Genomic DNA, 22,968 nt, shown 5'->3' with positions numbered 1-22,968 from the left:
AAAAATTTGAATAACAAATGTTACTTTGATTGTTAATTTGAAGTAATATTAAGAAAAATTATTTCAAGTATTAATCAAAATTTCAGTATTCAATCCTTGCTGAAATAAAAAATATGAATCGATATATAGAGAAAAACTAATTGAGATTGAAGAGAGGCAACTGAATGCTAATAGATGGAAAAGAATGTATTTATATTTACTTTTTGTTTTGGACCAAAAATCTTAGGCTCAAATATTTTTAGTTTTAGCATCATCTATGAATTTGCACAGTTGATTTCATGAATGTTGAATGTCTTCTTTTTATTTGATGCAGAAGTATATTATCGCAAATTTCACAAAAATTCTTTCAATCAACTGTGTTTACTTGGAAATAATTTTATATTAGTAGAGGATGAAGAAAAAAATAGATTTAATTCATACTCACTGTGGTAGTGTTGCTGGCAGGGAACGTCTAATAATTGAATGGACTTGTCTGTAAACATCCAGCTTAGACATGCATCGGCAGGAAGTGTGATTGGCAAAACTGATTGTTACTGGTTTGGGGCCTTGAGAGAGAGGCACTGTAATTTCAAACAACTACAAAGAAGGGACAAAAGAAGAAAAATTATATAGATGCTATAAAGCATTTTTATGGTACATGTTGGAGTCCAAAAAGAGTGAGATTAACTCTTCATGATTAGGTAGTGCTGCATAATGTATTCAGGATGCTAAAGTTTTTATGATTACAATGTAAAAACTGTTTTGCGTCTAATAAGTATCCTTTATCAGAATAGTAAACAGTCCATATGCTTATCTCATGTCACTATCATAAAGCATATTAGAATTCTGATAACCAACTAATGACTACAGAGCAGAGATATGACAAACCAACATGTTCAAGGAAAAAAGGATTGTTTCAGAGTCCTAGATTATTCCAGGGGTTTAAAAAAATGGCACTGATATAAATATCTTTGTGATGTAAGAGCAAATCTATTGGTCACACAACCTTGAAATGTTTGGTTAAGTCCTATTTTATGTAAATTGAATACACAGACATAAAATACATAGATGTAAAACTGACTTTCATTCCAAATTAAACTTCAACCTCAAAGTAGTTTTACATTTATCTGAGATATCTTATGAATTTATTATGTTTAAAAGAAAAATAAATACATTCATTAGTAAAGGATCGTTTCTGCTATTCTGACGAAGGCATTATGAGAATATAAGTGTAAAACAGGGTAGGACATTATACATGATGGTGGATTAGAGTCTTAACATTTCGTTTAAAACCTCATTCTGAATGCCTCATTAGTGGAGAACTTCAGCTTTTCCTCTTCCTTCCACAAAAACAATGTTTTAAGTTGAATATACAAATAAATTAGTGATTAAGTAAAACTAAGAGGATTTAAATGCCAAAGATTCTTAAAATCTAAATTATGATCAGTAATAATGGTGAAAGTGAAATCCTGACCATTACCTGCTTGATAAGATCAGTTCATAGCAATTTAATTGTAGTTAGACCACGTGTTGTTTGCTACCTTTACAGACATTTGTGTAGTGCTAAAAAAGACAACACACCCCAGAGCCTTGTGGTTCCACCCTTTGCTGTAATTTCATGCCAACAGTTGAAGATCACTGCAGATATTTAGGGAATAGAATTAGGTGCCCATTCTGTCCATGCCTACAGGGAGATTCACTGAAATGAATTTTGAAGAATGAAATATAGAAATATCTCAATTATAAATGCACATTTTCTTCACTTGAAATGTATTTCTTATATATTCGCGTAATACTTCAGCTACTTTCTTAGCCTAAGTGCCTTAGGAGGAATGGGCACAAGACAGGGCACCTTTATTGGCAACCCCACTTGTAAGTTATGTGAACTTGGAAAGGTCATTTAACTTCTCGAAGCTGTATATTTCTTTAACAACCAGTAAATTCAGGGTAACATTTGACCCATTAATTCATGGGACTGTTTTAAAAATTGTGTAAGCTAACGTATACGATTGTGATATGTATTTTGATTGCTGTGTAGATGTGAGTTATTATTATTTGCATATATTCTCAGGATTCTAGATGTGTTCCAGAATACTTCCTACTCTACGTAGATAATCTCAACGTATGGCCTCAATGTATCCCAGTATTACCATTTTGACCAGTTTCTTCTCTAAAAAGACATTTGTTTATGCAGTTTGGATGAAAGCCTTTTATTAGGTAAAATGTCACACTGGCAGAAATCTTTTGCACAATGTATAACTATTTTAAGAGAGAGAATTCTGTACTACCTATATATACTAGTTTTTCTACTTCTTATGACATCTCTCGACCCTACATTAAGAACCAGCATTATAGAAGAAATATAAAGTGGTTTAGAATTGCTTATTTCATTTTCATATTTATAAATTACTTAATTAAACTCTGTCATAGTGGAAATGATAGAAAGATGTACAGGTCAGCTCAGAAAAACCTAAGAATTTATGTTTAACTGGCAATTAGATATATGTACTTAGAGCTTAGGAGAGCCCCTTAAAGGCCAGCGGTATTAAAGTTGGAATTAAATTCTTGGGCATTGATGAGAATACTTGGTGAGCTCATTCTGAATGAAAACAGAACACGCCTAATAATAGAAACCTGGGCAACAGGAACGTATAAGGGGTGAAAAAAGGCACGTGAACCAGTGAATATGTTTGGGAAGAAGTCTGACCCTCCATGGAGAACCAGGAGGGGAACTGTTAAGCCAAGGGACGCAAAAGAAAGAGAGGAGGGCTTCCCTGGTGGCGCAGTGGTTGAGAGTCCGCCTGCCGATGCAGGGGACACGGGTTCGTGCCCCGATCCGGGAAGATCCCACATGCCGCGGAGCGGCTGGGCCCGTGAGCCATGGCCGCTGAGCCTGCGCGTCCGGAGCCTGTGCTCCGCAACGGGAGAGGCCACAACAGTGAGAGGCCCGCGAACCGCAAAAACAAACAAACAAAAAACAAAGAGAGGAGAGCTTCAAGAAGGTGGGTGTGGTCACAGGGTCAAAGGTCTTCAAGCGCGCTAAGGACTGAGTGGAGATAACTGGGTACCAGAGTGAGTCTGAGGGCTGGAGCAGGTGGGAATGAAGAAACAAGAAGGGTGGCCTCATGCGATTGGAAAGAAAGGGATGAGACGGGTCAGGCCACGAGGGCACTTCTGCTTACAGAACGCGTGTAATAATAACCACTGCAAGATCTGGCATCGTCTCAAGTGACTCAAGGCAGAACAGGGCCTGATAGCGAGGGATAAGGCACTATGAGATAACAGCTATTGTAGAAGAGTGAGTGATGCTTTCCCACCCCCAGACCTCAGCGGCATCCTTCCTTTCAATGACTGCTGCCATTCCAGGTTCCACCCTGGCATGGTTTCCAAAGGGGAAAGAGACCACAGTGAGTGTTATCAGTGATCGTGGACAGATTTCGGCCATTCCTGGGTGGACAGTGTCCCCATTCAGGACCTGCCCCAAAGCACCAGGTGTGTATTCAGGAAGTAGGGCTTCGAAGAATGTTCTAGTGAGATGGAGATCAGTCAAATGCATATTAAGAGGCATCTTCCTGGTAAAATAAGCCTGGCGCTATACTTTCAAAGGGTGGAAGGGATTTGTGTTGGTGAATACACTGACTAAAAGGATAAAGGGACAGGTAAAGAGGCACTGAAAAAACAAATCACTGTTCAGAGAACTGTTTTTTTCCTGTAAGTTGAAGATTTTTCATAGGCATTAAAACTGTGGTGCAGTTTGAGAGAAAAATTATTTCTAATTAAGGAAAATAAATATTTAATTATTGATGTCATAGAAATGTCTCTTGTTTGAGTCCAAGTAGGCAATTTGACAGCTCAATTCAGTTAATTTGGTCAAAAGGAAGAAACAGGCTGAAGATTAAAGTAAAAACCCTTTTCTTCTCTTTGAAACACACCTTCCACCTCCAAATTTTGACCTGAGATTTTCAGGCAGTTTCCTTAACTTTCTAATTGACTGTGTCAGTGTGGAAAAAATTTAAGGGTCCAGAGAAAGATGCTTTTGACCAATATTAAAGGGAAAAAGATTTTTGATAATTGAGTTTTATTCATCTGCTGACTTCAGAAGAATTAGAAACATCTACTGAGATGTGCTGTATGTGTGGACAGTAAGACGTAATTGTGCCAATGCCAGCTACTGTCACACATTAAAGGAGCCGCTCTCATTTCCCACCTCCTTTCTGCACTAGCTTTAAATGTGAGTATTGATTGACTTTTTTTTTCATTTAAAATGATTAAATACAGTTTCTACTCCTTTTTAATAAGTATAATAAATTCCACTTTCTTTTTTACAGACCAATTTGTGAATTTTACATTGCTATATTTAATCCCTATGTTACTAAGAATGTCTATAGCCCTTTTTCCTAATTAGATAGTATGCTCAGAAAATGTAAACTTTTTTTGAGCTGAAAAATATTAATAATTAGAATCACATTATAAACTCACATGTTTCCCTAAATAAATAAACTTTTCAAATAACTGGCAACTTCCCTTTTCTACTAGAGATATAAGAATAACCAAGATCTTAGTCTTAAAAAGAGACAGACATTAATTAGAGTCCTGCATCTGTGCTACTTCTGTGATTTGGAAAAATTACCTAACTTCTCTTAGCTGCTGTTTCATGATTTATGAAATAGGGATAATAATGGTGGTGATTTCATGGCAGTGTTGTTTGGATGATTCTTCTTCCTCTTCTTTAAAACTGAGTTGAGTCTTTGTTAGAGGAATTACAATTTTTTAACTTATTTAAAATCTTTCTTTGTTCAGTTTTCAATAACTATTTATTGAGAACGTATAGGTCATCAGTCATCTCAAGCCAACAGTCATCTCAAGATAACAGTCATCAATCAATGACTCTTGTCCCTAGTTTTAGTTAAGCAAAACTAACAATGAGAGCGAATTAGGGAAAAAAAAATCTCTGTGTATGTATGATGATACTAGGTTAGAATTTTAAACACAGCAAATAGTTTACCACAAATGCTCTTGGTAAGCAAGAACCTGCAGTTTAACTCCCTTATGAAATCTGTGCTTGTCATTTATATAAAGACTGAAACCAACACAGTGACTATAATTTTCTCTCAAAAGAGTTAAGGTCTATCCAAACACATCAGTCTTTGAAACAATAAATAGATTCTTTATATTTTAATGCAGTAAAAATCCTTATACTCTTGTCAGATTGTTTTGTTCTTTAATGTGTGCACAATTGTACTCTCTATTTTAAATTTAAACTCATAGAGTGCAAAATCTATGTACTATGTTCAGCTTTAGCTAATAATTCTATGTATATACATGCACCTAGTAAATACTAATGGATGTATTTAGTATCGTCATCCATCATTAATGGATGATAAATATAACTTGATATTTTGAACATCATGATTTTCCTAAAATAGTTTTATACCATAAAGTGAATTGTTGTTGAACAACAGATGGTATTAGCTTGTATATAATTAAGCATCTAAATAATAATAAAATTCACTATGGAAACTGATGCTATACTATTAGCATATGCCTATTAAAAGAGTTGCTGGTTTTGGAGAAGATCAAAAGAATTTACATAAAGATGGCATTTAAACAAAGATGGAAATTGAAAAAAGTTTTTGATTGTGTATTCAGTAAAAACTGTAATAAACAAGAGGAAATGACAAACATTTCCAACAGACAGGTCCCCATTTGCTATCTACTGGAATTCTTTAATAAGAATATTTAACAGTCCATTCCCACCAACAAGAATGGACTTCAAATAAAGCCACATTTTGAAACAATAGGTCGTTTACACCAGCATAGCAACAGTTGTAAAACAACAATTCCTATTTCTACTTCTCTTGCAGGCTGTGCAAGAAGAAGGTGTAGAGCTTCCTTTCGGAGAAGATCCTGGATTACGGTTTAGTACCAAATTCAAGAGAATGTTTGAGTGGATAAAAATATGACACAAAAAGTGCCTTCCTTTACAACTTTTTGTCTCAAAATATGACCAGTTTCTCTCCAGAGAATAATATTTCACTACCATGTGTAATTTAAATATTCCAACCCTGAGTCCGTTAATTAAGTGTAGACACATCTGTAGCCCCTGGACAGCACGGCTAATAACTGCAAAGTCAGACAGAAAAACTGCACAACATTTAAAGAAAGAATCCCTAAACATGTGAAAAGATGAAAATTGAGGGTTTATTTTAACCTTTTAACTGAGTATATTAACCACATGGCCAGCTATCAAGGGTCTATGGAACTTAAATTGGGTCTGGGAAGACAGCAGGTCCTAACAGATTTACATCTGGTATTGAATTCATTTTACATGTTTTTATAAATAAAATGTACATACAGTGCTACAATTAAAATAAAAACCCCAATTCAGGAGTTTTAGAAATACTGAATAAAACTTGTGGACATGATCAGTACATTAAGTTGGAAAAAAATGGTATGTTTAACAGATGCATTAACTTCTGATAACTGGTATTGGTATAGAGTTCTTTTCCCACATCTGGATAAAACCTGATTTCCAACAACCATGCTTGCCAAATATTACTTAGCTAAAGATTCAGAACAAATCGCATTCCACTTGTTAAATATATATGAATGTAATAAAGTAATCCTTCAGACTGCTGGTGTTCTGTTTAATTAATGGAAGAACTATCCCTGTCGGCAGTGCAAAATAATACTTCTAAGTTTCATTCCAGAGTTGTACATTTTACTTAGGTTTAAGTGAATTTTGCAGTAAAAGACAATTTTAGGAAACACTTGAACTCCAATATGATCTGGCATGCTTTTGCTAGTCTATATGCTCATATGATTTCTTTATAAGATAACACAAACATAGAACAGCTATTTCTAAGACAGCAACACAGAATTTTAAATAATGGGGTTCATGTACGTCAGAATGAGGAAAGGAGGTTTAGGGCCCAGACTGAGCTGCTCCTTCAGTTGATACTAATGAACACATACAGTTTCTCCAGTTCTAACTCCAAGATGTCCAAGGAAAGCCCATAGATTTAGCAGTTATCTTTTCATTCCTATCTTCAGTGACACTATTCAACAACAATACCAACATTTAAATAACTTTTTGTCCATATGTTTGGCTCAAAAACAGATGACTTTCTTCTGCTTCTACTTTGGCCATCAAATAATTTACGTTCTGCAAAATCCACTTTCTACTTTTTGGTGATGTGTCTTAAACGTACAATTTCTCATGAGAAAATACACTTAAAACATATGTTTAGGAAAGAGGTCAAGAAGACATCCGATCTGGGTAACTTTTCAAAGTCACTTAGGTATTAGTTGGGAAGGACTTCGGAGTGGTTGTTACGGATTAGCTCACTCTGGAATGCTCAGTGCATGTGGTTTTACTTTTCAGCTCACGGCTGGCTTCCTCACACACGCTGATAACCTGTCCTTCATGGAACCCCATAAAATTTTTCTATGAAGTTCCTACTAAAAACTTGGGTTTTACATTACTTAAGGTACATTGTTATGTGATTCTAGCTGGTGACTTGTTGCCAAAAGATGTGTCTGGAATTTCTGGAACAAAACACTTTTTTCTTTCCCCTTCAGAAAATATCGGTAAGAAACTTCCTTTTATGTTTGAAAGCCATCTTCACATGCTCCCATTTGTACTATATGGAAAATATAAAAAAACAGATAAACTCAGGAAAGAGTGTTACCTGAGTGCAAGCTTTTACAAGCTGCAAAAATCAGTAAAAAGGTCAAAGGCAAATGAAAACAGTGCCATCAGGAATTCGTGTCTTGTTCTCCTTGGTTTGTAAACCTCCTTGATAAACACTACTTAGTAGGTGCTTCACCACATTTGCTTAATTGAATTTAAATTCAAATGATCCCTTTTACCTTAAAAAATAAATCTGAGTGGATTCTTTGGGTGGGAGAAGGGCATGATATTACAAAATCAAAGGGAGAAATGGGCGGGATATCAATGACTGAATATTGGCTTTCCCTGGGTATTAGCTTCCGATCTCTCTCCTGAGACAAGAATTCTCTCAGCAGTAGCAACCACGTAACGGCTTCAAACCACATTCATCAATATGAGGTTTCCTCCCAAATCTATAGCTGGAGATCCAATCACTGCTGGAGAATTCTAGAATTATATGCCCAGTCTTCCTCTGGTATCTCCACCTAAATACCACTCAGATGCTTCAAAACCAGCCTATTCGAAACTCTGCCTTTGACTCCAAATCTGTTCCCTTTCATTTAAGTATTTAATTAGCGCCCAGTGTTCACTACGTGCCACCTACCGCGCTATTATGCCCCACGGTAATAACCAAACACAGCCTTTGCTTTCACGGGGTTTAGAGCCTGGGGAATAAAATAATCTGACAGACAGATAAGGTAATGATGCTATATTGTATGGGTAATAAAGGGTGCTATCGGAGCACAGGACAGGATGCTGTGAAGGCGACGTTTATGTCTGGGCCTAAGGATGTGTAGAAATCAGCTCGATAAGTGGGGACGTGGTGGTGATGTGTAAGGAGGTGTTTCAAACCCAGGATGCAGTACTGGAATGACTTGGAGGTAAGAGATTTTGACATAATTTAAAGAGTAAAGGAATTGGGGTATTTGTGGAAAGCAGTTTTTGCGGGAAAGAGCAGAGACGATTGAAGCTGCAGATTTAAGTAGCAGCCAGATCATGGAGGGCCCAGGAAACCAGTTAAAGGATTTCACCTAAAGAAGACACCTGAAGAGGAGCGTCATTCAAAACATTTCACAACTCAGAAGGTTGGTATCAACCGATCAGAAGAGATGCTAGCCTGAGCGGTCCAATCAGAGAAGGCCAGCTTATCAATACCCTCGCGGTACGCTGGCTCCGTCGCAATGGGCAGTGTTACAGGAGAGTTTTGAGCAGCATCTGATTTCTCATTTAGAAAAGAAAAAACTCACTGCTTATAATGTGGCAAAGGGATTGGAGGGAAGTAGGGAGGAGGTATGACCTCAGTTAGTGGGCTGGTCCATGCGTCATGCCCCAGGTGATGGACGCATGCAGCCCAGATCAGAGTGGAGTCAGCAGAACGAAGACACAGACGGGTTCTAGAGATGTTTGGAAGGTAGAGTTAACAGGAATTATTGACTGGGCTTCTGGTGAAAGCAAGAATAATCAGACTGACCAACTAAAAGAACGGCATCATTTACTAAGAGAACGCTGGAAAAAGAAAAAGATTCATTGACTTTTTTGTTTATTTGTGAGGGTGGGTGGAGGTGGGAGACAGGCTGTAACTCCAGCGTGACACAGGCTGACTCTGACCTGTCTGGGGAAAGCTGAGTCACGAGGCTGAGTTGGTGGTGCGGAAACCACGAGAGAGGTCTGAGCTGGAGATAAAGATTTGGGAGTAATCACCAGGAAGGGCAGAAAGAGAAGGTGAGGAAAGAGGGTGTGTAGAGTCAGAGGCGGGTGTCCGGAGCGGAACTCGGAAGACTAAGTACTTCCTTCCCAACTGACTTCAAACTTTTAACTCCAAAATTCTGCACATCTTTAAAAACTTGAAATGCTAAAATGAAAACTACTCCGTTGTTACACATTTTAAAGCCACTGCTATGCAGATCAGAATTTATAAGAATTGTGATTATCGCAAGTATCAAGTCTATCGAAAAAATCCAAACAAAATGTGAAAACATAAACCAACAAGAAACCAGACAGACTTCAAAAATGGCATAGGCAAATCCCGATTTTTTTTTCATATGAGCAGGTAATTGGGAGGAAGCAGGTAAAATGAATCATAGCAACAACATAAATGTATTATAAAAGTAATCCTAAATTCTGTGAAGCATGGAGGTGAAAGAAGATTAAATACAGCTCAAGTACCATAATAATAAACAGTATTGTCTAGGACACATGTCATACTGCTGAACTGAATTATTTTAAAATATACACAAAGGTATTCAAAAAATTTATTTTAATTCCAAAATCCCTCATGTTTATTTTCTCTAACTTTGAAAAAGATAGCGTTTTCTTTTCAAGAGACTCAGAAGGCCGCCATGCCTTTGATAGAGTTTGGCTTGAATATAAAAACAGCATCATGTTTTTAAATCTTAATATCTTTTTAAAATGAATATTACTTTCTGCAGAATACGCTACTGGCATAAGCATTTCTATTTGACCTTTAAAACGTGGCTTGGATGCCACTCTGCAAAGAGAGTTCACGAAGCATCAATTACTCTTTCGGTGATGATCTACCATGGAAAGCACCAACTACTGGGACGTTAACTTCGTTCCCCAGAGACAAGACAAGCAAGTGTGAGCGGGACTAAGGCCCTCTGAAGGCCGCAGGGATGAAGGCGCCCGGGTGCAGGGCTCACGCAGAGCCCGGCCTACCGCCTTGCTGAGGTAGCTGGCGCTGGTGTTCGTGCACCGCTGGCCCTCGCTGTTGCAGCAGCCGCCGCATCTGTAGACGGACACGCACGGAGGCTTGAAGAAGGTGTTTGTCGCTGCTCCGAACTCCTTCCCCACATCCACGCACACTTCCCGCGGCACGCACTGGGTCTTCCTCCACTCAGTATCGATACCTGTCGGGTCACAGGGAAGGCCGTGAGTCGCACGGAAGCCGCCAAGGCGGAGACACCCACAGCAGCTGGAAGCCACTCACATTTGATTTCAGAGTGAAGAGTTAAGTACAATACATAACTTTAGAGGAATAGTTGATGGGATCCTACATCGCCCCGTGAATTGGAATAGGATATAATCTTTAACAGAGCAGCTAAAGGTATTCTCTAAAAGAAAAGACAGCTAACATCCAGACGCTTTCTCAAAATGAGAATAGAATATCGATTCTACGGCCTTTATGTTTGGTTTTCTTTACTTAAGAAAACGAACATTTAATATACAGATGTTTATAAAACCCACAGAGACTCGTGCTCATTTGCTATCATACGTAGCAATTTTGACGTCTCAGAGCAAACATAAACGTGTTTAATTTTTCTTTTTTAAACTGAGATGTAAATGAGAGGACGGCTTTGCTTTTGGGTTCAATTCAAAACTCATTTTCAGGCAGGCGATCTGGCAACCTCGGTAGTGTCCTGGTGATAGGTACTTGAAGTGAGAGGGTATTTTCCAGCAACTGGGACATGCATCCTGAACTTAAGCTTTTTCAAGAAAGTCAAAATCTAGTCCTTTCATGCTCTCTCTTGGAATTCTGTTCCCAATGAGTCAGTGCTTTACCTATAACACTGCTGACTCTTTAAAGACTGCATTAAAAATGATGTACTTCTTAAATGTTCTAGTTTCTTTTCCCCCTATTTCCCCTCAAATAAAGTTTTGGGGAAAAAAAAGATATAAACTACTGCTATTCAACCATAAAACCATTTTGCTTGTTTGCTTTTGTTCTCAAAATAATTTGCAATCTCAAACCTTTACAGCAGTTAACATCCAACAACAGGAAGGAGTTAACGTTTTGAAAGTGTCCACCTATTTATGCTATGGCATTTTGAGCAACATCATAATTTTTTGTGGCTGTAGCTTTACCAAAGTCCTGCTCTCAAGCAAGTTCCCGAAGCAACACAGAAGCAAGTAGCAGTTGATAAGGTGATTTTGGATGATTTAGAAATTAAACGTTTCTATATCCAAAGCTAAAGAAAATTTATGCGCAATTATTTTTATGATGCAGAATGTTTAAGTGATTAAACTGGTATAGTGTGTAAAATTGATCTGTATGTTTTAAAATTTTTTCCGATGGGACATCACCTCAATTAAAAAAAAAATTACAGTGTGTTGATATGCACGCACCTCCCTGTCTTTATTTTTCAAGAAATCATCTTAACCACTCACAGTGAAATCATAAAATTCTGTAGTTTGAAAATAATTCTTTATTTTGTTGTTTTATTTACTTTCGGCCCTAAAGGTATTCAGTGGTATCACAAATGCTGAAATTAAAGGACCAGAGTGACAGCTTTCCCTGGGTTGACATGTGAAGCTTACTATATATTTTCTTTCCCATACTTACTTTTTAAGATCTCTGCGTTGTAGTGTGCTGCGGCAAACTTTAGAGTCCCTTCTGTTCTCGCATTGGCGTTGGCCTGCTCTTTACTGTGTTGCCAGCCACCTTTCCTTAACTGACACTTGTACATTTTCCAGGATTCAGGGTAGAGCAGAGTCATGAGCTCGTCTACACTGGACGCCGACCGCAGCTGCTCCTCCAGCTCTCTGCCTGCATAAGCCTGTCAAAGTGGCGTGCAAGATCGGTTACCTGTCAGAGTAGGCATGTGGGACAGATGCACCAGAAAACCTTTAGCCTTGCTTTATATCTATCTACCTATACAAATAAATAAAAAATATATATATATACATAATATATGCATTAGAAAACCTTTAGGCTTGTTATATATGTATAAATATATATGTATATATAGTTATATATGCTAAATTTCTATTAAAATATTAATTTTTCCCAAATTAACTATTCTTGGTAAAATTACATTCATCTTTTAATTTGAATCAATACAATTAAAATGAAATTAAATACCACAATTAAAATGTAAAATACATACTTAGTTTTTTTTTTGTTTGTTTTCTGTTTTTTTGCGGTACGCGGGCCTCTCACCGTTGTGGCCTCTCCCGTCGCGGAGCACAGGCTCCGGACGCGCAGGCTCAGCGGCCATGGCTCACGGGCCCAGCCGCCCTGCGGCATGTGGGATCTTCCCGGACCGGGGCACGAACCCATGTCCCCTGCATCGGCAGACGGACTCCCAACCACTGCGCCACCAGGGAAGCCCCCTACTTGTCTTTTGATGGACAAAGTATGCATTTGGGGGACTTCATAGCTAGAAACAGAATTGACAGTTCAGGAGGTATGTATTTATAAATACGGCCAAACCATTTTCCAAAGTGATTGCACCAACTGACAATTTATACTTCCGAGGGCTGTTCCCTGGCTCCATGCCCTTGCCCACAACTAGCAGTTTTTAAACTTTAGTCACTCTCCTAAGTATGGGATACTAACTCATTGTGGTTTTAATGAGTAATGCCTGGAGGACTGATGACATTGAACACTTTCATTTTATTTGGACACGGGGTTACCCTCTCTTAAGATGTGCCAATTAAAAGGTTTTGATCCATTTCTGTTGGCTGTTTTATTTGTTGTTGATTTATAAGAGTAAGATGTATTCTGGATACAGGTTCTTTGTCAAATGTGTGTATTGCAAACATCTTCCACTACGAAACTTGTAATTTTACTCTCTCAATGGTGTTTTTTGATGAAGTAAAATTCTTAATATTAATGATGTTTGAATTTTTCTTTACGGTCAGTGCTTTTGGTGTATTTAAAAAAAAACTTTACCGCAAAGTCATGAAAATATTATCTTATGTTGTCTTCTAGAATCTTTATTATTTTACTTTTCAAACGTGGACCTACGGTTAACTTAGACTTGATGTTTTAGTATAGTGTGAGGTTGAGGTCCTGATTCTCTTTTTTCCCACATCTAATTTTAATGAAAAGCCCACACTTTTGCCATAGCACTGCACTAGTTCCTTTGCTGTGAATCATGTGACTATTTACATTGGGTCTGCTTTGGAACTTTCGTTCCACTGGTCCTTTTTCTTTTTTTAAAATTTATTTATTTATTATTTATTTATTTGTTTTTGGCTGCGTTGGGTCTTCGTTGCTGCGCGCGGGCTTTCTCTAGTTGCAGCGAGCGGGGGCTACTCTTCATTGCGGTGCGCGGGCTTCTCATTGCAGTGGCTTCTCTTTGTTGCAGAGCACGGGCTCTAGAGCGCAGGCTCAGTAGTTGTGGCGTACGGGCTTAGCTGCTGCACGGCATGTGGGATCTTCCCGGACCAGGGCTCGAAGCCGTGTCCCCTGCATTGGTTTACATTAGGCACTCAAGGATAGCAATAGCTTAGTAATAGTAGTAGTGGTGGTAATAGCAGTAAACATGTGGGCAATAATTATATTAAGGGATATTCATTAAACTCCATAAAAGGTTCAGTTCTTAAAGCATACTTTAACATTAATTCCTATTCACTTAAAACCTGTGTTCCTTGTGAAATCTTGTTTTCTCCCACCACGTCTACACAGTACTTAAAATCACATAATGCATACACAGAGATACGTTTCTAACAAGATATCTAACTGAATTCTGATTTTTCTAGGACAGATCATGTTTTGGAGAACCACACATACCTCATATAGAATAACACTAAGAACATGTGTTTGGGGCACAGATATACCTGCGTTTGAATCTCACCTTCACTTACTATGAGTGTGACCTTTGAGGCTCATTTTCCCCTGTGAAATGTGACGACTGCTGTAAAAATGAGCTACTTTGAAATAAAGTATGTAAATAGCCCAGTGCTTATTTATAGTAGGTTTTTCATAAGTGTAGAAAATGCTGATATTAATAATACCCTAAGCCTCTGGCTTCCCGTTTATAAATGTAGATATTAAAATGTATTGTGCAAAGCTTCTGTGTATGTAAATAAGACAGCATTTGGAAAGGTAACGCTCATAGGAAGAAGGCTGGTACACTAAGCAGACACTTGTCCCTAATAAGATGTTTAAAATAAATACCAAAGGGAAAATTTTATGCTTTTACAACTTTTTACTGAATGACTACTCTGTGCCAAAGACTGTTCTAGGCATGCTAGTTATAACCAAGATTTCATTGAGTTTACCTGCTAGAAATGATATATAATTTTTTGAGGGCTGAGAATATTAATTATAAGATCCTCAAACTTGTTTTTTTCCAAAGAATTTGCTAATTTTAAGGCATACCTGTTTTGTATATTGCAATTACGTCCAGATTAAATTTTTTGTTCCTTATGTGCTTCTATGTCTAAAAGGTTCCAGATTATTTACCAAAGTGTCGGCGGGGGTGGGGGGAATTTGTTGCTATGAAACAATGTTGAGTAAAGCAAAGTTGACTTATTTAACCAGAAGTACTGTGTCTGAAAACACAAAAATTTCATTTTGCATTTTTACTAACCTTTGAGCTCTTAAATTTCTCTTTATAATTAAAACCCATTCAAGGATTTTTTTTCAAAATAGCAGAAGCATAAATTCTAAGCATGCTTTTACTTATAAATTCATTTACTCAACTACTTATTTTTCTTTGGTACTGATTTTGGACCACAGTTGCACTCTGGCTCTGAAAGGGGTGTGCGTATGTGTGAGTGTGTGTGTGAGTCTGTGTGACAGTGTGTGTGTGAGAGTGCATGTGTGTGTGTGTGGTGGGGTATGCTGAGCATACACACTCAGTAGGTAACCGAGCTAGAAGAATGATGAGGGTCTGCTGCGTTCAGCGCAGATGAATGATGAGAGTTCAGCGTTCCGGATCTGGACTGTTTTCTGGGGACAGGACCTCTCAGTTTTGGGGGAACCACAGCCATTCCCTTATCAAGCCAGGTACTCCTAGATCCCCAGCTGCTTACTTCAGAAACAACTCCGCTCAACCCTGATGAAGTTCTCAGTAGTCTTCCTTAGGGTGTTAGCCAGTGTCAGAATAAGTCTTCCTTTAACAGTGCTCACCACCAGTTCATTTATCCCATGCTGGTTTATTCCCATGCTAATTTCAAACCATCTCCACTTACTTCCATTCCCTCACTCCTGCATTCAGTGGACAAACCTACCTCACACTTCGTAAAGGAAACAGATGTTAAAGAGCAACTCAGATACAGAGCGAGTAAAATGTTTCTCCTCATCCTGTCCAAAGCTAGCAACCCGGGCTTCCCTGGTGGCGCAGTGGTTGGGAGTCCGCCTGCCGATGCAGGGGCGCGGGTTCGTGCCCCGGTCTGGGAAGATTCCACATGCCGCGGAGCGGCTGGGCCCGTGAGCCATGGCCACTGAGCCTGTGCATCCAGAGCCTGTGCTCCGCAACGGGAGAGGCCACAATGGTGAGAGGCCCTCATACCGCAAAAAAACCCAAACCAAACCAAACCAAACCAAAACAAAAAGCTAGCAACTCTACAGGTGCTTGGAACCATCCTGTTCTAGCAACACTACTCCTCTTGTTCAGCCTTTCTCTCGCTCTTTCTCTACTGTACTGTTCCTATTAGCATAGGAAACTGTGGTTCTCCCAGATTTTAAAAAATAAACACAAATAAAAGCATCAACAAGCAGAAGAAAACCCTGTGTAAGCCCACATCCCTACTAAGCTATTGCCATTGTTCTGTTCTCCTTCACAGCTTCCATTCTGGAATGTTCTGTCTGTATCTGTGCTTTTCCTACCTCCTAATCACTTGTCAAGGCTCCCACAATTAACCCACTGGAACTGGCTTCCCACAGCTTCTGTGCGAACCCTCTGTACCCCACCATACTTCACACCTCCGTCCTGCGGATCACCTGCTCTTATTCCAAAACCATGAGTTCTGTTTCTCCCTGAGTCACACTTTTCTGCTATTCCTTCTCCTTTAGTGGCTGTTATTATCAGTAACCTCTGCTGACTTCTCTGATACATAATCCTGAATGTTTGCGTTCTCAGGGCTCAGAAATAGTTCCCTTACATCCTCCTTACACTTCTTTCTGAGTATCGTCATCCATTCCCAACCCTGAGAAAATGATTAGGTTTCTTAAGGTCTCATTCTTAACACATCTAAAACGGAATTGATGAATTTCCTCTCCAAATGCATTTCCTCCCGGGTTTTTCCCAGTTCATTAAAACTTACTAACCTATTGCTCATTCAAGAGTCTGGGAATTAACACTTATCTCTCTTTCCTTTACTCCTAAATATAATGTATCAGCCAGTACTAATAATCTTACCTCTAAAATATAGCAATTTTTCTCCATGTCCTTTGCTGACCTCCTAGTTTCCGCCACCAATATCTCTCGCCTGATTTACTGCATTACCTTCATAACTGATCTTCTCAGCTGCTCTGTTTACCCCCCCAATGGACTCTCCACCCACAAATCACAAGAATCCTTGAAAAACACTCATTGATGGAATGATCCCACTCATCCAGGTTTTGGTGGCTTAGACATCAGATAAAATCCAATCTAAGGCCCTGAGCATCTGACTCCCATCAATGCTCCAATCTCATCTCATATCATTCCCACCCTCAGTCATAGAACACTGGTATCTCCAAAATGCCAAGCTTTTTTCAAATTTAAAACCTCAGAAAAATCTGTTCCATTCCTAAAATTGTATGTCGAGGCACTATATACGGGTGGTGCTTTCTCTTCGTTGAGACTTCAACTGTAAGGTCACATAATTACTGCAGCTTTCCATCCACTGTAACTAGATATCCTAATTGACATAAACTGTTTCAGCACCTTTTTGTTTCCTCCATATTATTTCAGACATTGCAAACACTAGCTTATTTACTCTTATTTACTCCCTTGCATGCCTATCTTATTGCCTACTGTCTACTACCTTTGTAGGCTGGCATATGGAATTCAGTCAAAGAATAAATGAAAGAGTAGGATAGGTTAAAATCAGTTTCCTGTCATTTTTCATGACATGGAAGAACTCTATAAATAATGCTTTCCTAAACCCAAAACGTTAGAAAAATATTTAAATGTAATTTAACTCAAATCTTATTAAAATGGCCCCAAAGTAATTATTGATAATGATGTATTTTTTTTCTTAAGATGACAAAGGAAAGATCATTTAGGAAAGAGTTTCCTGTTTAAACTGAATCAAGGAATAAGAAAATAAACACAATTTTCTTTTTAAAAATAATATTGAAAAACAGTACAAGATTTTTATTTTAACTATTTCAACATTTAATATTTAAACTCTTTGACAAGGTTAAGTCAATGGTAGATAGTAAACATAGGAAATCCACAATACTTTAATCTGAATAGTTTTCTCTATCTTATTTTCATACTCAAAAATCATGTATGGATAGGAAAAAAATTTTAAATCCAGGAATACAAGAAAGAAAGAAGGAAAAAAAGAAAGTCTGATCCACACAGACTTCATAAAAAGTCACAAAACAAGTGTTTATCCATGAAAAGATATATAAATAATATTGGATTAAGGAAGACTCTATTCATTTTATATTTTAAGTGGAAATTTTTTAAGCACTTAATTGCATTTTCCCCCTTGAGGTAATGCAAAGTGAATTAAAGCACATGGCCTCAGAAATACATTCTGAAGTCAGTAGTTTGGGGCATGAACAGGAAACACAGAATTATGTTGTAACTGAAACATTACACTTTTAGCTCCTTTTTGCCTCACATCATAAAGGTTATCAAAAGCATTGCAGAGCTCTATAAGGCTGCCATTCATTTTATTCCTCAAACGCAGGGATCTGAAGTCCAGGATGTTGGAGAATGATCTTCCTTTCACCACCTCTGTATCTCTAGTACACAGAGCCTTACTGGACTGTCACGTACCCTGTCTGGCCCTAACCTCTTATTGGCTAGAAAAAGTAATAGAAGTTTATAACTATCCCCATTTCATCAGAATGGAAGTCCTGCCACCCAGAAAACAAAGGTGAAAAGGACATAAGGACAGAGGTGCTTGCCAAAGACCCAAAGCAAAAGGGTACCAAACGAAAAACCAAAATCAACAACCACAAAGTTCATAGAAAATTTAGGGGTAAGGACCATGAGTTCAGTATCAGTGAGAATTAAATATTTAATTTATATAGCCTTCCCCTTGCGATGGTAAAATATCACTAGACATAACATTTCTAATGTGTCGATTCTTGTATCAGTCAATGAGCATAAGCAGTCATGGGTCATGACAAATGTATGATGAAGTAATATCAAAACCTGTCATCTAGTTGGTTTCAGTTTTTCCGATAGAGCTGATGCTTCTACACACATTTTTTAAAGTTTACTAACGATATTTATTGGCATCAGAGCTAAAACCAAGTCGGTCATGAATGAAAAATTTATCTTTCAACTTCCAGTTAAATTTGGCAAATTCAAAGCAATCGTACAGCTCTGCTTTCCTCCCCAGAGCTTCACCCTAAAGTAGGGGTAATGTATTATGAGCACAGAGGTAAAAAGAACAGGATAGGAGAGCATGGTAGATGAAAGATACTGATGTTTATTTTAAGATAAATACATAGAAGTGTTATCAGAGGAGACAGAGCTGAAAACCATGTGCCTGGAGCTGGGAAGAAGCAAGTCATTTTATGCCTCAGATCCACAAATGTATTTACTCATAGGTACTTGGCTAAACGGAGGTGAAGAAACAGGTGAACACGGGGAGACTGGTTGAAGTTAATGTAAAGCCCAAACTGAGCCCTCAGATACTCCATTTATCCCCTCCACCCAGTCAAGGAGATAAGTCTCTGAAATCCTAGCCTGATCCTAGAGGCTCATTCCAGGGAGAAACTGAAAGAGACAGCTCCAGACCCAGGGTCACTAGGAGAGCGAAAAGCAGGACAAGACTCACTGAAAAGAAGAGAGAACTAAGGAAAAGCCTACGCAGAAAACAGTACATTTTCAAGCTCCTTACTTTGCTTGGTCCCCATCCTGGCTGGCAGCCGGACTCACACACCCTCAGTAGCCGTCCACCACCGTGCACACCTACCCCCGCCCACCGAAGTCATAGAATGTTTTTTCTCTGGAGAGTCTCTGTGGCCACAGGGAAAAGATATATAGTTGCTTACAGAGATGTCTCCCCCAGTGAGGAAAAAAACCCCAGATGTCTACCCACTCGCTCTATATTAAATCCTATCAGTTGACTAGCTCCACACCCAGAGGGAACTTCTGCTGATTTTTTTCAGTGATTCAGCCTTAAATATAAACAATAACAACAGCAAAGGAAGGTAAGAAATTTGAGGGAAATCTCCAATGTAACAAAAAGAGAAATAAAACAAACAAATGGAATCTAACAAAAACAGAAAATACAGGAAGTAGAATAACCCTTAAAGAAAAACCCTATAATATTTTCAGATATTATTAGAAAAGACATTATGAAACATCAACAGCAGAAGAAATAATACCAAACTTACACAAACACTTTGAAAAAATAAAGTAGGAAGAATACACGTATCATCTTATTCGATGAAGCCGTTATTACTGACACCAAAGTGAGATAAACACATACAGGCAAAACAATTTCTTAGAGGCGTATTTTTTCTTCAGGCATTTAAGCAATATTTTTAAATTCGTCTCTTGGCTCCTGATTATTCACTTTTTTAACATGTGGCAATTGCAGTTATCACTATTCAACAAGTACTTAAGTTATTGTGTATGCGAGACTATTCTCTTTGTGGACATGGAGTCTGGTAATTGGAGAGCTATTAGGCATTGAAACCTGGACTACTTCGTTTATATTTGCACAGTGAGGGAGACGGGAAAATGTCCATGTGAAAACCCAGTTTCTAGAGTGTGCGACAAAGGATGAAAAGAGAAGACTATGGGAGGACCCATTTTGAGGGCAAATACCGATTCCAGTCAGAATGGCCACCGTCAAAAAAATCTACAAACAATAAATGCTGGACAGGGTGTGGAGAAAAACGAACCCCTCTTGCACTGTTGGTGGGAATGTAAACTGATACAGCCACTATGGAGAACAGTATGGAGGTTCCTTAAAAAACTAAAAATAGAACTACCATATGACCCAGCAATCCCGCTACTGGGCATATACCCTGAGAAAACCATCATTCAAAAAGAGTCATGTGGGCTTCCCTGGTGGCGCAGTGGTTGAGAGTCCACCTGCCAATGCAGGGGACACGGGTTCGTGCCCCGGTCCGGGAAGATCCCACATGCCGCGGAGCGGCTAGGCCTGTGAGCCATGGCCACTGAGCCTACGCGTCCGGAGCCTGTGCTCTGTGACGGGAGAGGCCACAACAGTGAGAGGCCCGTGTACCACAAACAAACAAACAAACAAACAAAAGAGTCATGTACCACAATGTTCATTGCAGCTCTGTTTACAATAGCCAGGGCATGGAAGCAACCTAAGTGTCCATCGACAGATGAATGGATAAAGAAGATGTGGTACATATATACAATGGAATATTACTCAGCCATAAAAAGAAACGAAATTGTGCCCTTTGCAGAGACGTGGATGGATCTAGAGACTGTCATACAGAGTGAAGTAAGTCAGAAAGAGAAAAACAAATCTCGTATAATATCGCTTTTATGTGGAATCTAGAAAAATGGTACAGATGAACTTACTCGCAAAGCAGAAATACAGACACAGATGTAGAGAATAAACGTATGGATACCAAGGTGGGGGAGGGTGGGATAAATTGGGAGACTGGGATTGACATATATAAATTACTAGGCATAAAATAGACAACTAATGACAACCTACTGTATAGCACAGGGAACTCTACTCAGTGATCTGTGGTGACCTAAATGGGAAGGAAATCTAAAAAAGAGGGGATATGTGTATACATATAGCTGATTCACTTTGTTGTACAGCAGAAAGTAACATAACATTGTAAAGCGACTATACTCCAATACAAGTTAATAATAAAAGAGAAACAAAAAAAAAAGATTCATTTTAGACATGCTAGTTGGGAAGCATTTAAGACATCCATGTGGAAATGAGGTGGCAGTAGGATATATGGTTCTATTGATCAGGAGAAGCCTATCCTGTAAATTTAAATATGACAGCTGTCTATGTGTCTGGTTGGAAAATGAAGCCATGTGTGCGGTTAAGAAGGTACAGAGTGAGCAGAGAGCTGCACAGAACATAGGTTGGGGAGCTACAACCTGACATTCAGAATCCAGAGGATGAACCAGTGAAATAGCCAAAGGAGAGGCAGAAAGAGGTATGGTCATGGAATCGAAAGATAAGAAAGTGTTTCTGGAGGGAGGGAATAGTTTAAAATGGAAGTCTAGGGCTTCCCTGGTGGCGCAGTGGTTGAGAATCTGCCTGCCAATGCAGGGACACGGGTTCGGGCCCTGGTCTGGGAAGATCCCACATGCCGCGGAGCAACTAGGCCCATGAGCCACAACTACTGAGCCTGCGCGTCTGGAGCCTGTGCTCCACAAAAAGAGAAGTCGTGATAGTGAGAGGCCAGAGCACCGCGGTGAAGAGTGGCTCCCACTCGCCGCAACTAGAGAAAGCCCTCGCACAGAAATGAAGACCCAACATAGCCAAAAATAAATAAATAAATAAATAAAAATTTAAAAAGCTAAAAAAAAAAAAGGAAGTCTAATTCTTCTGCACAGTTTGTAAGATGACAACCGAAAAGCTGCGTCACTGGGCACTTGAGCGAGGGTGGTGACTGGTCTAGCAGCGTGCAGGGCAGAGAACAGGTGGATGAGACAGAGAGGTGGTGAGTCATTGGTTGATGTCTAACCCAAGAGATTGAGAATTTTCCTAACCAGTTCTTTCTAATTTGTTAAAAGAATGAACTTGGGTTTGGGGGTCTCTGAGATACAGATTTGAGGAACCCTGACAAGAAAGAGACTACTAAAAACGCACCTACAGGAGGTTTTCAAGGGAGCCAAATATTAATAACAATCACAAAATCCAAGATCCAAGATTCTCCAGTTTTTGAGAACAGACGTTGAAACCGCCTCACCTTCTAGTGGAATCCATGAAAGTGGCTGAAAAAGGCATGAATACATGACTTAAACATATCTGATAAAGCTCATTCCAAAATATAAAAATTTCCATTCAAATTCAATGGTAAGAAAACAACAACAAAAATGGGCAAAAGATCTGATCAAACAACTAGGCAAAGAAGATTACCAGACAGCAAATAATTGCATGAAAAAATGCTCAACGTCATTGATTATCAGGGAAATGGTCCTTATAACCTTCACAGGATGCCACTTCACATCCATTAGAATGGATACAATTTAAAAAAATACAATACTAAGTGCTAACAAGTATGTGGAGAGACTGGAATCTCATATCGCAGATGGAAATGTAACATTGTACAGCCACTTTGTAAAAACCGTTTGGTGGTTTCCTATAAAGTTAAACATATGCTTAGCAGCCATACTACTCCAAGATACTTATTTAATTGAGACGCAAATTTAAGTTCACATAAAAATTTGTACACATGCATTTACAGAGAGTTTATTCATAATCATGAAAACTGAAAACAATGCAAATGTCCTTTAAGAGAGTAGATGGATACAACTATGATACACCCATACAAT

At 38.6% G+C, this 22,968-nt stretch overlaps 1 protein-coding gene across 1 annotated transcript in view; it reads right to left on the bottom strand.

Moving 5' to 3' along the window:
* The window catches only part of VEGFC (vascular endothelial growth factor C), a 79,753-nt gene that overhangs the window by 19,325 nt on the left and 37,460 nt on the right, over positions 1 to 22,968 (bottom strand). The window contains exons 2-4 of the mRNA XM_030829962.3: positions 11,952 to 12,165; positions 10,328 to 10,518; positions 425 to 576 (exon numbers count right to left, since the gene is read on the bottom strand). Of these exons, the coding sequence (XP_030685822.2) occupies positions 425 to 576; positions 10,328 to 10,518; positions 11,952 to 12,165 (557 nt within the window). The remainder of the gene's footprint in view (positions 1 to 424; positions 577 to 10,327; positions 10,519 to 11,951; positions 12,166 to 22,968) is intronic.

This window comes from Globicephala melas, chromosome 21, assembly GCF_963455315.2.
Source record: "Globicephala melas chromosome 21, mGloMel1.2, whole genome shotgun sequence".
NCBI lineage: Eukaryota > Metazoa > Chordata > Mammalia > Artiodactyla > Delphinidae > Globicephala > Globicephala melas.
Note: the sequence above shows the minus strand (reverse complement) of the source record. Positions and strands in the feature narration are given on the sequence as shown.